The 18,376-nt window shown below is 48.3% G+C and overlaps 1 protein-coding gene across 1 annotated transcript in view; it reads right to left on the bottom strand.

Annotated features, from left to right (window-relative positions):
* The window catches only part of LOC106572396 (hook microtubule tethering protein 3), a 72,157-nt gene that overhangs the window by 19,922 nt on the left and 33,859 nt on the right, over positions 1-18,376 (bottom strand). The window contains 7 exon segments of the mRNA XM_045694087.1: positions 1,406-1,546; positions 5,845-5,905; positions 11,881-11,965; positions 13,669-13,779; positions 13,854-14,026; positions 14,029-14,054; positions 16,669-16,809. Coding sequence (XP_045550043.1) covers positions 1,406-1,546; positions 5,845-5,905; positions 11,881-11,965; positions 13,669-13,779; positions 13,854-14,026; positions 14,029-14,054; positions 16,669-16,809 — 738 coding nt within the window.

Below are 18,376 nucleotides of genomic sequence, written 5' to 3' on the forward strand. Positions count from 1 at the left end.
TGTTCTTGGGCACAGGGACTATGGTGGTCTGCTTGAAACATGTTGGTATTACAGACTCGGACAGGGAGAGGTTGAAAATGTCAGTGAAGACACCTGCCAGTTGGTCAGCGCATGCTCTGAGTTCACATCCTGGTAATCTGTCCCGCGGCTTTGTGACTGTTTAAAGGTCTTACTCACATCGGCTACAGAGAGCGTGATCACACAGTCGTCCGGAACAGCTGGTGCTCTCATGCATGGTAAAGACCTATCTTCCTCTATCTATTTTACTACTAAACATATAAAAGCACCACTTTCTCATATGTTGATGTGGAGATGATGAATATGAAGTGGAACAATGGTCCTTTAAGGTTGGGGGTTAGGCTTAGGAAAAATACAATTTATAATGGAATAGAAGAACAAGTGTGTGTGTGTGTGTGTGTGTGTGTGTGTGTGTGTGTGTGTGTGTGTGTGTGTGTGTGTTACTCTATCCTTGTAGGGACTTAAAATACCTCCCCACAAGGATAGTAAAATAAGGAAAAAGCTTAGGGGTTAGGTTTAGGGTTAGGGTTAGTGATTAGGGTTAGGGTTATGCTTAGGGTTAGTGATTAGGGGTTAGTGATTAGGGGTTAGGGGTTAGTGATTAGGTTTAGGGTTATGCTTAGGGGTTAGGGTTAGGGGTTAGGGGTTATGCTTAGGGGTTAGGGTTAGGGGTTAGGGTTATGCTTAGGGGTTAGGGTTGGGGTTAGGGGTTAGGGTTGTGCTTAGGGGTTAGGGTTATGCTTAGGGGTTAGGGGTTAGGGTTATGCTTAGGGGTTAGGGTTATGCTTAGGGGTTAGGGTTATGCTTAGGGGTTGGGGTTAGGGTTAGGGGTTAGGGGTTAGGGGTTAGGGGTTATGCTTAGGGGTTAGGGTTTAGGGTTATGCTTAGGGGTTAGGGTTATGCTTAGGGGTTAGGGGTTAGGGTTAGGGGTTAGGGTTAGGGGTTAGGGGTTATGCTTAGGGGTTAGGGTTAGGGTTTAGGGTTATGCTTAGGGGTTAGGGTTATGCTTAGGGGTTAGGGTTAGGGGTTAGGGGTTAGGGTTAGGGGTTAGGGAAAATAGGGGTTTGAATGGAAATTAATTTTAGGTCCCCACGAGGTTAGAAGAACACACCGTGTGTGTCTGTGTAGTGTGTATAGTGTGTGTGTAGTGTGTATAGTGTGTGTGTAGTGTGTATAGTGTGTGTGTAGTGTGTATAGTGTGTGTCTGTATAGTGTGTATGTAGTGTGTATAGTGTGTGTGTAGTGTGTATGTAGTGTATATAGTGTGTAGTGTGTATAGTGTGTGTCTGTATATGTGTGTGTCTGTGTAGTGTGTATGTAGTGTGCATGTAGTGTGTATGTAGTGTGTAAGTAGTGTGTGTGTAGTGTGTGTGTAGTGTGTGTGCACCTGTTTTCTGTCTCCAGTTCATTCTTCCTGCTGTTAGCGTCCTCCAGTAGACTCTGCAGCAGAGCGATATTCTCGTTATCGGACCCCTCCTGGGCCAGCTTCAACATGTTGTTCTCATGCTGCAGTCTGATCAGCTTCTCTCTGGAACAATACACAGGGACAGATTAACATGTGGGGATGTGATTAAAATCACTTTTCTGATGACTGAATATGGTCCTAATGTTATTGTGTATGACTGACTACAGTACATTACCCTGCCAGGCCACTCATCAGTCTATAGTACATTAATAAGCATTACCCTGCCAGGCCACTCATCAGTCTATAGTACATTACCCAGCATTACCCTGCCAGGCCACTCATCAGTCTATAGTGCATTACCCAGCATTACCCTGCCAGGCCACTCATCAGTCTATAGTACATTACCCAGCCAGGCCATTCATCAGTCTATAGTACATTACCCAGCATTACCCTGCCAGGCCACTCATCAGTCTATAGTACATTACCCAGCATTACCCTGCCAGGCCATTCATCAGCCTATAGTACATTACCCAGCCAGGCCATTCATCAGTCTGCAGTACATTACCCAGCCAGGCCATTCATCAGTCTATAGTACATTACCCAGCATTACCCTGCCAGGCCATTCATCAGCCTATAGTACATTACCCAGCCAGGCCATTCATCAGTCTGCAGTACATTACCCAGCCAGGCCATTCATCAGTCTGCAGTACATTACCCAGCCAGGCCATTCATCAGTCTGCAGTACATTACCCAGCCAGGCCATTCATCAGTCTGCAGCACATTACCCAGCATTACCCTGCCAGGACATTCATCAGTCTGCAGTACATTACCCAGCCAGGTCATTCATCAGTCTGCAGTACATTACCCAGCATTACCCAGCCAGGCCATTCCTCAGTCTGCAGTACATTACCCAGCATTACCCTGCCAGGCCACTCATCAGTCTATAGTACATTACCCAGCATTACCCTGCCAGGCCATTCATCAGCCTATAGTACATTACCCAGCCAGGCCATTCATCAGTCTGCAGTACATTACCCAGCCAGGCCATTCATCAGTCTATAGTACATTAACCAGCATTACCCTGCCAGGCCATTCATCAGCCTATAGTACATTACCCAGCCAGGCCATTCATCAGTCTGCAGTACATTACCCAGCCAGGCCATTCATCAGTCTGCAGTACATTACCCAGCCAGGCCATTCATCAGTCTGCAGTACATTACCCAGCCAGGCCATTCATCAGTCTGCAGCACATAACCCAGCATTACCCTGCCAGGACATTCATCAGTCTGCAGTACATTACCCAGCCAGGTCATTCATCAGTCTGCAGTACATTACCCAGCATTACCCAGCCAGGCCATTCCTCAGTTTATAGTGCATTACCCAGCCAGGCCACTCATCAGTCTATAGTGCATTACCCAGCATTACCCAGCCAGGCCATTCCTCAGTCTGCAGTACATTACCCAACCAGGTCATTCATCAGTCTATAGTACATTACCCAGCCAGGCCATTCATCAGTCTATAGTACATTACCAAGCATTACCCAGCCAGGCCATTCATCAGTCTATAGTACATTACCCAGCCAGGCCATTCATCAGTCTGCAGTACATTACCCAGCCAGGCCATTCATCAGCCTATAGTGCATTACCCAGCATTACCCAGCCAGGCCATTCATCAGTCTGCAGTACATTACCCAGCCAGGCCATTCATCAGTCTATAGTACATTACCCAGCATTACCCAGCCAGGCCATTCATCAGTCTATAGTACATTACCCAGCCAGGCCATTCATCAGTCTGCAGTACATTACCCAGCCAGGCCATTCATCAGTCTATAGTACATTACCCAGCATTACCCAGCCAGGCCATTCATCAGTCTATAGTACATTACCCAGCATTACCCAGCCAGGCCACTCATCAGTCTATAGTGCATTACCCAGCATTACCCAGCCAGGCCATTCATCAGTCTATAGGACATTACCCTGCCAGGTCATTCATCAGTCTGCAGTACATTACCCAGCCAGGCCATTCATCAGTCTGCAGTACATTACCCTGCCAGGCCATTCATCAGTCTGCAGTACATTACCCTGCCAGGCCATTCATCAGTCTATAGTACATTACCCTGCCAGGCCATTCATCAGCCTATAGTACATTACCCAGCCAGGCCATTCATCAGCCTATTGTACATTACCCAGCATTACCCTGCCAGGCCATTCATCAGTTTATAGTGCATTACCCAGCCAGGCCACTCATCAGTCTATAGTGCATTACCCAGCATTACCCAGCCAGGCCATTCATCAGTCTATAGTACATTACCCTGCCAGGCCATTCATCAGCCTACAGTACATTACCCAGCCAGGCCATTCATCAGTCTATAGTACATTACATTACCCTGCCAGGCCACTCATCAGCCTATAGTACATTACCCTGCCAGGCCATTCACCAGTCTGCAGTACATTACCCAGCCAGGCCACTCATCAGCCTATATAGTACATTACCCTGCCAGGCCATTCATCAGTCTGCAGTACATTACCCAGCCAGGCCATTCATCAGTCTGCAGTACATTACCCAGCCAGGCCATTCATCAGTCTATAGTACATTACCCAGCCAGGCCATTCATCAGTCTGCAGTACATTACCCAGCCAGGCCATTCATCAGCCTATAGTGCATTACCCAGCATTACCCAGCCAGGCCATTCATCAGTCTATAGTACATTACCCAGCCAGGCCATTCATCAGTCTGCAGTACATTACCCAGCCAGGCCATTCATCAGTCTGCAGTACATTACCCTGCCAGGCCATTCATCAGTCTATAGTACATTACCCTGCCAGGCCATTCATCAGCCTATAGTACATTACCCAGCCAGGCCATTCATCAGCCTATTGTACATTACCCAGCATTACCCTGCCAGGCCATTCATCAGTTTATAGTGCATTACCCAGCCAGGCCACTCATCAGTCTATAGTGCATTACCCAGCATTACCCAGCCAGGCCATTCATCAGTCTGCAGTACATTACCCTGCCAGGCCATTCATCAGTCTATAGTACATTACCCTGCCAGGCCATTCATCAGCCTATAGTACATTACCCAGCCAGGCCATTCATCAGCCTATAGTACATTACCCAGCATTACCCTGCCAGGCCATTCATCAGTCTATGGTACATTACCCAGCCAGGCCATTCATCAGTCTATAGTACATTACATTACCCTGCCAGGCCACTAATCAGCCTATATAGTACATTACCCAGCCAGGCCACTAATCAGCCTATAGTACATTACCCAGCCAGGCCACTAATCAGCCTATAGTACGTTACCCAGCCAGGCCACTAATCAGCCTATAGTACATTACCCAGCCAGGCCACTAATCAGCCTATAGTACATTACCCAGCCAGGCCACTAATCAGCCTATGGTACATTACCCAGCCAGGCCACTAATCAGCCTTCTACAGAGCACAAAACTAAAGGCCTTGAAGGTACACAAGTGACTAAATGATTCCAGCTGCACCAGAAACCAATCAAGTGTTGACTTCAGCTTCTTGATTAATTCTTTGTGATATTCATGAATTGTACATTATTTTTACAAACGTGTGTGGACACCCCTTCAAATTAGTAAATTCGGTTATTTCAGCCACACCTGTTGCTGACATGTGTATAAAAACGAGCACGCCACCATGCAATCTCCATAGACAAAACATTGGTAGTAGAATGGCCCGTACTGAAGAGCTCAGTGACTTTCAACGAGGCACCGTCATAGGATGCCACCTTTCCAAGTCAGTAAGTCAAATCTCTGCCCTGCTAGATCTGCCCCCGGTCAACTGTAAGCTCTGTTATTGTGAAGTGGAAACGTCTAGGAAGTCCCCCATAGTAACGTTCCAACAACTAGTGGAAAGCCTTCTCAGAAGAGAGGAGGCTGTTATAGGCAGCAAAAGGAGGGGAAACCAACTCCATATTAACGCCCATGATATTTGGAATGAGATGTTGGACGAGCAGGTGTCCACATACTTTCGATCATGTAGTGTATCTGGCTGTGCAGAGCAGAGCGGAGAATGTCAAACCGACATAGTGGGGAAACGGCCAGAGAAGAAGAGAAATGTCTAATTGGTTTAGATGCATTTCTTTGAAGTGGTCACAAAGCCAATGAGCCTTGAGGAGGATTTATAAACATACGGGGTATCTAACGGAAACAGAAAGAAGAGTACTAATCTTTGAAATGTTTAGAAAGTATGACAACAGATAACACCTAAGCGTGAGGACTTTGGGGGGGTAGTGAAACACAACAGAAAAATGCTCGATTTCAACATTCCTCGAAGCTCAAAAGAGCCTGTTGGATGAAGGTAAACATTGTGTGAGTTGCATTATGGGTGAATGTAATATGCAGAATTTAGTCTTGGGGTTGTGGAATGTCTGGGGACTCAACAAATCATACCGGATCTCTGGGGTGACGATCTCTGCAGCCAGCGAATCAGAGCCCTCGAGTGGAACCATGCCTGGAGAAAGACAAAGACGTTATGCTAAGACACAATCACTGATTACTTAGACCAGAGGGTAGGGACATGAACATGTTATAGACCAGAGGACCTGTAGGGACATGAACATGTTATAGACCAGAGGACCTGTAGGGACATGAACATGTTATAGACCAGAGGACCTGTAGGGACATGAACATGTAATAGACCAGAGGGTAGGGACATGAACATGTTATAGACCAGAGGGTAGGGACATGAACATGTTATAGACCCTGTAGGGACATGAACATGTTATAGACCAGAGGCCCGGTAGGGACATGAACATGTTATAGACCCTGTAGGGACATGAACATGTTATAGACCAGAGGGTAGGGACATGAACATGTTATAGACCAGAGGACCTGTAGGGACATGAACATGTTATAGACCAGAGGACCTGTAGGGACATGAACATGTTATAGACCAGAGGTCCTGTAGGGACATGAACATGTTATAGACCAGAGGCCCAGTAGGGACATGAACATGTTATAGACCAGAGGGTAGGGACATGAACATGTTATAGACCAGAGGACCTGTAGGGACATGAACATGTTATAGACCAGAGGACCTGTAGGGACATGAACATGTTATAGACCAGAGGTCCTGTAGGGACATGAACATGTTATAGACCAGAGGACCTGTAGGGACATGAACATGTTATAGACCAGAGGACCTGTAGGGACATGAACATGTTATAGACCAGAGGACCTGTAGGGACATGAACATGTTATAGACCAGAGGACCTGTAGGGACATGAACATGTTATAGACCAGAGGTCCTGTAGGGACATGAACATGTTATAGACCAGAGGGTAGGGACATGAACATGTTATAGACCAGAGGGTAGGGACATGAACATGTTATAGACCAGAGGACCTGTAGGGACATGAACATGTTATAGACCAGAGGACCTGTAGGGACATGAACATGTTATAGACCAGAGGGTAGGGACATGAACATGTTATAGACCAGAGGCCCTGTAGGGACATGAACATGTTATAGACCAGAGGACCTGTAGGGACATGAACATGTTATAGACCAGAGGACCTGTAGGGACATGAACATGTTATAGACCAGAGGACCTGTAGGGACATGAACATGTTATAGACCAGAGGACCTGTAGGGACATGAACATGTTATAGACCAGAGGTCCAGTAGGGACATGAACATGTTATAGACCAGAGGCCCTGTAGGGACATGAACATGTTATAGACCAGAGGGTAGGGACATGAACATGTTATAGACCAGAGGACCTGTAGGGACATGAACATGTTATAGACCAGAGGGTAGGGACATGAACATGTTATAGACCAGAGGTCCTGTAGGGACATGAACATGTTATAGACCCTGTAGGGACATGAACATGTTATAGACCCTGTAGGGACATGAACATGTTATAGACCCTGTAGGGACATGAACATGTTATAGACCAGAGGTCCTGTAGGGACATGAACATGTTATAGACCAGAGGTCCTGTAGGGACATGAACATGTTATAGACCAGAGGACCTGTAGGGACATGAACATGTTATAGACCAGAGGACCTGTAGGGACATGAACATGTTATAGACCAGAGGACCTGTAGGGACATGAACATGTTATAGACCAGAGGCCCTGTAGGGACATGAACATGTTATAGACCAGAGGACCTGTAGGGACATGAACATGTTATAGACCAGAGGACCTGTAGGGACATGAACATGTTATAGACCAGAGGGTAGGGACATGAACATGTTATAGACCAGAGGGTAGGGACATGAACATGTTATAGACCAGAGGGTAGGGACATGAACATGTTATAGACCAGAGGACCTGTAGGGACATGAACATGTTATAGACCAGAGGTCCTGTAGGGACATGAACATGTTATAGACCAGAGGACCTGTAGGGACATGAACATGTTATAGACCAGAGGACCTGTAGGGACATGAACATGTTATAGACCAGAGGACCTGTAGGGACATGAACATGTTATAGACCAGAGGACCAGTAGGGACATGAACATGTTATAGACCAGAGGGTAGGGACATGAACATGTTATAGACCAGAGGGTAGGGACATGAACATGTTATAGACCAGAGGTCCAGTAGGGACATGAACATGTTATAGACCAGAGGCCCTGTAGGGACATGAACATGTTATAGACCAGAGGACCTGTAGGGACATGAACATGTTATAGACCAGAGGGTAGGGACATGAACATGTTATAGACCAGAGGTCCTGTAGGGACATGAACATGTTATAGACCCTGTAGGGACATGAACATGTTATAGACCAGAGGGTAGGGACATGAACATGTTATAGACCCTGTAGGGACATGAACATGTTATAGACCAGAGGGTAGGGACATGAACATGTTATAGACCCTGTAGGGACATGAACATGTTATAGACCCTGTAGGGACATGAACATGTTATAGACCCTGTAGGGACATGAACATGTTATAGACCCTGTAGGGACATGAACATGTTATAGACCAGAGGTCCTGTAGGGACATGAACATGTTATAGACCAGAGGACCTGTAGGGACATGAACATGTTATAGACCAGAGGACCTGTAGGGACATGAACATGTTATAGACCAGAGGACCTGTAGGGACATGAACATGTTATAGACCAGAGGACCTGTAGGGACATGAACATGTTATAGACCAGAGGGTAGGGACATGAACATGTTATAGACCCTGTAGGGACATGAACATGTTATAGACCCTGTAGGGACATGAACATGTTATAGACCCTGTAGGGACATGAACATGTTATAGACCAGAGGGTAGGGACATGAACATGTTATAGACCAGAGGGTAGGGACATGAACATGTTATAGACCAGAGGACCTGTAGGGACATGAACATGTTATAGACCAGAGGACCTGTAGGGACATGAACATGTTATAGACCAGAGGTCCTGTAGGGACATGAACATGTTATAGACCAGAGGACCTGTAGGGACATGAACATGTTATAGACCAGAGGACCTGTAGGGACATGAACATGTTATAGACCAGAGGACCAGTAGGGACATGAACATGTTATAGACCAGAGGGTAGGGACATGAACATGTTATAGACCAGAGGGTAGGGACATGAACATGTTATAGACCAGAGGGTAGGGACATGAACATGTTATAGACCAGAGGGTAGGGACATGAACATGTTATAGACCAGAGGACCTGTAGGGACATGAACATGTTATAGACCAGAGGACCTGTAGGGACATGAACATGTTATAGACCAGAGGACCTGTAGGGACATGAACATGTTATAGACCAGAGGACCTGTAGGGACATGAACATGTTATAGACCAGAGGACCTGTAGGGACATGAACATGTTATAGACCAGAGGACCTGTAGGGACATGAACATGTTATAGACCAGAGGGTAGGGACATGAACATGTTATAGACCAGAGGACCTGTAGGGACATGAACATGTTATAGACCAGAGGACCTGTAGGGACATGAACATGTTATAGACCAGAGGTCCTGTAGGGACATGAACATGTTATAGACCAGAGGGTAGGGACATGAACATGTTATAGACCAGAGGACCTGTAGGGACATGAACATGTTATAGACCAGAGGCCCTGTAGGGACATGAACATGTTATAGACCAGAGGACCTGTAGGGACATGAACATGTTATAGACCAGAGGACCTGTAGGGACATGAACATGTTATAGACCAGAGGGTAGGGACATGAACATGTTATAGACCAGAGGGTAGGGACATGAACATGTTATAGACCAGAGGTCCAGTAGGGACATGAACATGTTATAGACCAGAGGCCCTGTAGGGACATGAACATGTTATAGACCAGAGGACCTGTAGGGACATGAACATGTTATAGACCAGAGGACCTGTAGGGACATGAACATGTTATAGACCAGAGGACCTGTAGGGACATGAACATGTTATAGACCAGAGGGTAGGGACATGAACATGTTATAGACCAGAGGTCCTGTAGGGACATGAACATGTTATAGACCCTGTAGGGACATGAACATGTTATAGACCAGAGGGGTAGGGACATGAACATGTTATAGACCCTGTAGGGACATGAACATGTTATAGACCAGAGGGTAGGGACATGAACATGTTATAGACCCTGTAGGGACATGAACATGTTATAGACCCTGTAGGGACATGAACATGTTATAGACCCTGTAGGGACATGAACATGTTATAGACCAGAGGGTAGGGACATGAACATGTTATAGACCCTGTAGGAACATGAACATGTTATAGACCAGAGGACCTGTAGGGACATGAACATGTTATAGACCAGAGGACCTGTAGGGACATGAACATGTTATAGACCAGAGGACCTGTAGGGACATGAACATGTTATAGACCAGAGGGTAGGGACATGAACATGTTATAGACCCTGTAGGGACATGAACATGTTATAGACCCTGTAGGGACATGAACATGTTATAGACCCTGTAGGGACATGAACATGTTATAGACCAGAGGTCCTGTAGGGACATGAACATGTTATAGACCAGAGGACCTGTAGGGACATGAACATGTTATAGACCAGAGGACCTGTAGGGACATGAACATGTTATAGACCAGAGGACCTGTAGGGACATGAACATGTTATAGACCAGAGGACCTGTAGGGACATGAACATGTTATAGACCAGAGGACCAGTAGGGACATGAACATGTTATAGACCAGAGGGTAGGGACATGAACATGTTATAGACCAGAGGGTAGGGACATGAACATGTTATAGACCAGAGGGTAGGGACATGAACATGTTATAGACCAGAGGGTAGGGACATGAACATGTTATAGACCAGAGGGTAGGGACATGAACATGTTATAGACCAGAGGACCTGTAGGGACATGAACATGTTATAGACCAGAGGACCTGTAGGGACATGAACATGTTATAGACCAGAGGACCTGTAGGGACATGAACATGTTATAGACCAGAGGACCTGTAGGGACATGAACATGTTATAGACCAGAGGACCTGTAGGGACATGAACATGTTATAGACCAGAGGGTAGGGACATGAACATGTTATAGACCAGAGGACCTGTAGGGACATGAACATGTTATAGACCAGAGGACCTGTAGGGACATGAACATGTTATAGACCAGAGGGTAGGGACATGAACATGTTATAGACCAGAGGACCTGTAGGGACATGAACATGTTATAGACCAGAGGACCTGTAGGGACATGAACATGTTATAGACCAGAGGACCAGTAGGGACATGAACATGTTATAGACCAGAGGGTAGGGACATGAACATGTTATAGACCAGAGGGTAGGGACATGAACATGTTATAGACCAGAGGGTAGGGACATGAACATGTTATAGACCAGAGGACCTGTAGGGACATGAACATGTTATAGACCAGAGGGTAGGGACATGAACATGTTATAGACCAGAGGACCTGTAGGGACATGAACATGTTATAGACCAGAGGACCTGTAGGGACATGAACATGTTATAGACCAGAGGACCTGTAGGGACATGAACATGTTATAGACCAGAGGTCCTGTAGGGACATGAACATGTTATAGACCAGAGGGTAGGGACATGAACATGTTATAGACCAGAGGGTAGGGACATGAACATGTTATAGACCAGAGGACCTGTAGGGACATGAACATGAACTAACTACGCCAAAAACGTCACTGCTACGAGTAGCAACAGCCCTACGAGTAGAAACAGCCCTACGAGTAGAAACAGCCCTACGAGTAGCAACAGCCCTACGAGTAGCAACAGCCCTACGAGTAGCAACAGCCCTACGAGTAGCAACAGCCCTACGAGTAGCAACAGCCCTACGAGTAGCAACAGCCCTACGAGTAGCAACAGCCCTAACCTGTTACCATCCTTCAGTAACATACTGTAGCTTACAGGTCTTTTCTGACGACATGGGAGACACATGAGGGATCAACAGATCAACGATGGGAGAGCAGAGGAGTGTCTGTGACTGTTACCTGTAGACAGCTGTCCTTCCTGAGCCTCAACAAAACGCAGATCCTCAATGGTCTCCTTTAGGGAGTCTCTCTCTGACCTCATCCGCTGGAGGGGGGAGGGGTAGAGAGAGAGGAGAGAGAGAACGAGAGAGAAAAAGAGAGAGAAAGGGGAGAGAGAGGAGAAAGGAGAGTGAGAGAGGGGAGAGAGAAAGGGAGGAGAGTGAGAGAGGGGAGAGATCTGTTGTGACGGATTGCTTGACAATGGAATGCCAATGTTGACCTGTAGTTCTGTATAGTACCGTAAAGTCAATGTTGACCTGTAGTTCTGTAAACTACAGTAGTACTGAAGTACAGTACTGTAAAGTCAATGTTGTCCTGTAAACTACAGTAGTACTGAAGTACAGTACTGTAAAGTCAATGTTGACCTGTAGTTCTGTAAACTACAGTAGTACTGAGGTACAGTACTGTAAAGTCAATGTTGACCTGTAATTCTGTAAACTACAGTAGTACTTAAGTACAGTACTGTAAAGTCAATGATGACCTGTAGTTCTGTAAACTACAGTAGTACTCAAGTACAGTACTGTACAGTCAATGTTGACCTGTAGTTCTGTAAACTACAGTAGTACTGAGGTACAGTACCGAAGTACAGTACCGTAAAGTCAATGTTGACCTGTAGTTCTGTAAACTACAGTAGTACTGAGGTACAGTACTGTAAAGTCAATGTTGACCTGTAGTTCTGTAAACTACAGTAGTACTGAGGTACAGTACTGTAAAGTCAATGTTGACCTGTAGTTCTGTAAACTACAGTAGTACTGAGGTACAGTACTGTAAAGTCAATGATGACCTGTAGTTCTGTAAACTACAGTAGTACTCAAGTACAGTACTGTACAGTCAATGTTGACCTGTAGTTCTGTAAACTACATTAGTACTGAGGTACAGTACCAAAGTACAGTACCGTAAAGTCAATGTTGACCTGTAGTTCTGTAAACTACAGTAGTACTGAAGTACAGTACTGTAAAGTCAATGTTGACCTGTAGTTCTGTAAACTACAGTAGTACTGAGGTACAGTACTGTAAAGTCAATGTTGACCTGTAGTTCTGTAAACTACAGTAGTACTCAAGTACAGTACTGTAAAGTCAATGTTGACCTGTAGTTCTATAAACTACAGTAGTACTGAAGTACAGTACTGTACAGTCAATGTTGACCTGTAGTTCTGTAAACTACAGTAGTACTGAAGTACAGTACTGTAAAGTCAATGTTGACCTGTAGTTCTATAAACTACAGTAGTACTGAAGTACAGTACTGTACAGTCAATGTTGACCTGTAATTCTATAAACTACAGTAGTACTGAAGTACAGTACTGTAAAGTCAATGTTGACCTGTAGTTCTGTAAACTACAGTAGTACTGAAGTACAGTACTGTAAAGTCAATGTTGTTCTGTAAACTACAGTAGTACTGAAGTACAGTACTGTAAAGTCAATGTTGTTCTGTAAACTACAGTAGTACTGAGGTACAGTACCGAAGTACAGTACCGTAAAGTCAATGTTGACCTGTAGTTCTGTAAACTACAGTAGTACTGAGGTACAGTACTGTAAAGTCAATGTTGACCTGTAGTTCTGTAAACTACAGTAGTACTGAAGTACAGTACCGAAGTACAGTACCGTAAAGTCAATGTTGACCTGTAGTCCTGTAAACTATAGTAGTACTGAAGTACAGTACCGTAAAGTCAATGTTGACCTGTAGTCCTGTAAACTATAGTAGTACTGAAGTACAGTACCGTAAAGTGAAATGAACCATACTAGCACCTACATCTTTTTCTTTCTGGAGAGAGTCCACCTTCTCCTTGAGTCTCTTGTATTCAAACTCCATCTTGTCTGTCTTTTTCGACTCCTCAGACAGCTTGTTCTGCAGCTCTACCACCTGGGGACAACAAAGGACAGGATGTTAAACTGTCTCTCTGTGTGTTTGTAGTGGTGTTCAGTCTCTGTCCATACCTGTCTCTTGTAGGACTCCAGCTGTCCTCTCGTGGTGTTGGCCTTGCGTACTTCTTCCTCCAGACTGACAGTGTTCTGCATGTACAGAGTGTTCTTCTCCTCCAACAGTTTGACCTGTCTCCTCAGATCTCCCAGGTCCTCTAGCTTCTTCTTGTACGACTCACCATGACCTCCAGCTTGGACACCTTGTCCGACGAGTGTCTGCAGGGACACGTACACAAGCTTAGGTTAGCGTCTATACAAAACGTTGTAGTGTCATCAGTGGGCTGCTAACTGTGTCGATGGCAGGCCACTAGTGAACCACTGCATGCTGGCGGGCCACTAGTGAACCACTGCATGCTGGCGGGCCACTAGCGAACCACTGCATGCTGGCGGGCCACTAGTGAACCACTGCATGCTGGCGGGCCACTGGTGAACCACTGCATGCTGGCGGGCCACTAGCGAACCACTGCATGCTGGCAGGCCACTAGCGAACCACTGCATGCTGGCAGGCCACTAGTGAACCACTGCATGCTGGCGGGCCACTAGTGAACCACTGCATGCTGGCAGGCCACTAGTGAACCACTGCATGCTGGCAGGCCACTAGCGAACCACTGCATGCTGGCAGGCCACTAGTGAACCACTGCATGCTGGCAGGCCACTAGTGAACCACTGCATGCATGCAGGCAGGCCACTAGCGAACCACTGCATGCATGCAGGCAGGCCACTAGCGAACCACTGCATGCTGGCGGGCCACTAGCGAACCACTGCATGCTGGCGGGCCACTAGCGAACCACTGCATGCTGGCGGGCCACTAGCGAACCACTGCATGCTGGCGGGCCACTAGTGAACCACTGCATGCTGGCGGGCCACTAGTGAACCACTGCATGCTGGCGGGCCACTAGTGAACCACTGCATGCTGGCGGGCCACTGGTGAACCACTGCATGCTGGCGGGCCACTAGCGAACCACTGCATGCTGGCAGGCCACTAGCGAACCACTGCATGCTGGCGGGCCACTAGTGAACCACTGCATGCTGGCGGGCCACTAGTGAACCACTGCATGCTGGCAGGCCACTAGTGAACCACTGCATGCTGGCAGGCCACTAGCGAACCACTGCATGCTGGCAGGCCACTAGTGAACCACTGCATGCTGGCAGGCCACTAGCGAACCACTGCATGCTGGCGGGCCACTAGTGAACCACTGCATGCTGGCAGGCCACTGGTGAACCACTGCATGCTGGCAGGCCACTGGTGAACCACTGCATGCTGGCAGGCCACTAGTGAACCACTGCATGCTGGCAGGCCACTGGTGAACCACTGCATGCTGGCAGGCCACTAGTGAACCACTGCATGCTGGCAGGCCACTAGTGAACCACTGCATGCTGGCAGGCCACTGGTGAACCACTGCATGCTGGCGGGCCACTAGTGAACCACTGCATGCTGGCGGGCCACTAGCGAACCACTGCATGCTGGCGGGCCACTAGCGAACCACTGCATGCTGGCGGGCCACTAGCGAACCACTGCATGCTGGCGGGCCACTAGCGAACCACTGCATGCTGGCGGGCCACTAGCGAACCAATGCATGCTGGCGGGCCACTAGCGAACCACTGCATGCTGGCGGGCCACTAGCGAACCACTGCATGCTGGCGGGCCACTAGCGAACCACTGCATGCTGGCGGGCCACTAGCGAACCACTGCATGCTGGCGGGCCACTAGCGAACCACTGCATGCTGGCGGGCCACTAGCGAACCACTGCATGCTGGCAGGCCACTAGCGAACCACTGCATGCTGGCAGGCCACTAGTGAACCACTGCATGCTGGCAGGCCACTGGTGAACCACTGCATGCTGGCAGGCCACTAGTGAACCACTGCATGCTGGCAGGCCACTGGTGAACCACTGCATGCTGGCAGGCCACTAGCGAACCACTGCATGCTGGCTAGCTGGGGTAACTCGTTCTGGAGCGTTACCATGGCTGGGGGTCAATTCCAATTAAAACTGAAATTACAAACTGGATTGACCCCCAACCATGGAAAACAGAGGCTCAGTTGGGTGAGTACATTCATCAAGTCCCTTCAGTGACTGGGCCTCGTTAGGGTGTAGGGGTTAGGGTGTAGGGGTTAGGGTGTAGGGGTTAGGGTGTAGGGGGTTAGGGTGTAGGGGGTTAGGGTGTAGGGTATAGGGGGTTAGGGTGTAAGGGTATAGGGGTTAGGGTATAGGGGGTTAGGGTATAGGGGTTAGGGTATAGGGGGTTAGGGTGTAGGGATTAGGGTGTAGGGGTTAGGGTGTAGGGGGTTAGGGTGTAGGGGTTAGGGTGTAGGGGTTAGGGTGTAGGGATTAGGGTGTAGGGGGTTAGGGTGTAGGGGGTTAGGGTGTAGGGGGTTAGGGTGTAGGGGGTTAGGGTATAGGGGGTTAGGGTATAGGGGTTAGGGTATAGGGGTTAGGGTGTAGGGGTTAGGGTGTAGGGGTTAGGGTGTAAGGGGTTAGGGTGTAAGGGGTTAGGGTGTAAGGGGTTAGGGTGTAAGGGGTTAGGGTGTAGGGGCTACCTGAGTACGTCCATCTCGTCCTTCAGTGACTGGGCCTCATCAGCCAGGGTTAGGGGTTAGGGTGTAGGGGTTAGGGTGTAAGGGGTTAGGGTGTAGGGGTTAGGGTGTAGGGGTTAGGGTGTAGGGGGTTAGGGTGTAGGGGGTTAGGGTGTAGGGGGTTAGGGTGTAGTTCCTACCGGAGTACGTCCATCTCGTCCTTCAGTGACTGGGCCTCATCAGCCAGGGTTAGGGGTTAGGGTGTAGGGGTTAGGGTGTAGGGGTTAGGGTGTAGGGGCCAGGTGTAGGGGCTACCTGAGTACGTCCATCTCGTCCTTCAGTGACTGGGCCTCGTCAGCCAGGGAGGTGAGCTCTTCATTCTGTCCTCTCAGCTCTGTCAGTTCCTTTCCTAACTCCTCACAGCGGATACGATAGTCATCCTTCGCTACCTCCAACCTGCAGACGCCCCAGAGAGAGAAACATACACCTCAGTCCAAACTGAAAACCCCCAACACACACACACACACAGACACACACACACACACACACACACACACACACACACACACACACAGACACAGACACAGACACAGACACAGACACAGACACACAGACACAGACACAGACACACAGACACACAGACACAGACACACACACACACACACACACACACACACACACACACACACACAGACACACACACACACACACACACACACACACACACACACACACACACAGACACACACAGACACACACAGACACACACAGACACACACAGACACACAGACACACACAGACACACACACACACACAGACACAGACACAGACACAGACACAGACACACACACACACACACACACACACACACCCACACACACACACAACTAACTGATGACAGATATCGATACACAAACTCACAGGTCACTCAGTGCCTCAAAAGCTTCAACTTGAGATTTGAGCTGGTGAAGTTTACATTTTGAGGTTGTTTGAGGACGTTGTGCTCAGTTGGTCCGGGGGGGACGACGACCAAGAGCGATAGAAAATGCCTCAGACGGAGAATGGCCTATTATGGATGAGTGCCTAAACCCATAGTCCAGCGTTTCCCAAACTCGGTCCTGGGATGCAGGGGTGCAAGGTTTGGTTTTGCCCCTTTCACTACAAAGCCGATTCAACTGATCATCAAGCTTTGATCATTTGAATCGGCTGTGTGGTTTTAAGGCATGAATCTAAACGTGCACCCTGTTTGGGAAACGCTGGACTATAGTCTCCCAGTGACTCTCTCAGTGATGGCCCAAGGTCCTGTGGTGAACCAGACACCGTGGTGATGGCCCAGGGTCCTGTGGTGAACCAGACACCGTGGTGATGGCCCAGGGTCCTGTGGTGAACCAGACACCGTGGTGATGGCCCAGGGTCCTGTGGTGAACCAGACACCGTGGTGATGGCCCAAGGTCCTGTGGTGAACCAGACACCGTGGTGATGGCCCAGGGTCCTGTGGTGAACCAGACACCGTGGTGATGGCCCAGGGTCCTGTGGTGAACCAGACACCGTGGTGATGGCCCAGGGTCCTGTGGTGAACCAGACACCGTGGTGATGGCCCAGGGTCCTGTGGTGAACCAGACACCGTGGTGATGGCCCAGGGTCCTGTGGTGAACCAGACACCGTGGTGATGGCCCAGAACCAGACACCGTGGTGATGGCCCAAGGTCCTGTGGTGAACCAGACACCGTGGTGATGGCCCAAGGTCCTGTGGTGGACCCAGTCAGAGTGAGTGAGTCCCTGGCCTCCAGGTAGTGAGGTTCCGTGGGTAAGATGAACCCCAGGCACTGTGTTTTTACCTCCCGTCAAACAGGGGCAGCGAGGGGGCTGGGTGGGGTGCAGGGTGCAGGGTGAAAGGGAGGGGCAGGTAGTCCCAGTCCCAGCTCAACAGGGACATCTCTGAGTGCCTGCTGTGAGAGCCCAATGGTTAGCGGCTGGTCTAGCTAGGATCAGTTGTCTTTTAGATCATAATGAATAACATAATG

Source organism: Salmo salar, chromosome ssa01, assembly GCF_905237065.1.
Source record: "Salmo salar chromosome ssa01, Ssal_v3.1, whole genome shotgun sequence".
NCBI lineage: Eukaryota > Metazoa > Chordata > Actinopteri > Salmoniformes > Salmonidae > Salmo > Salmo salar.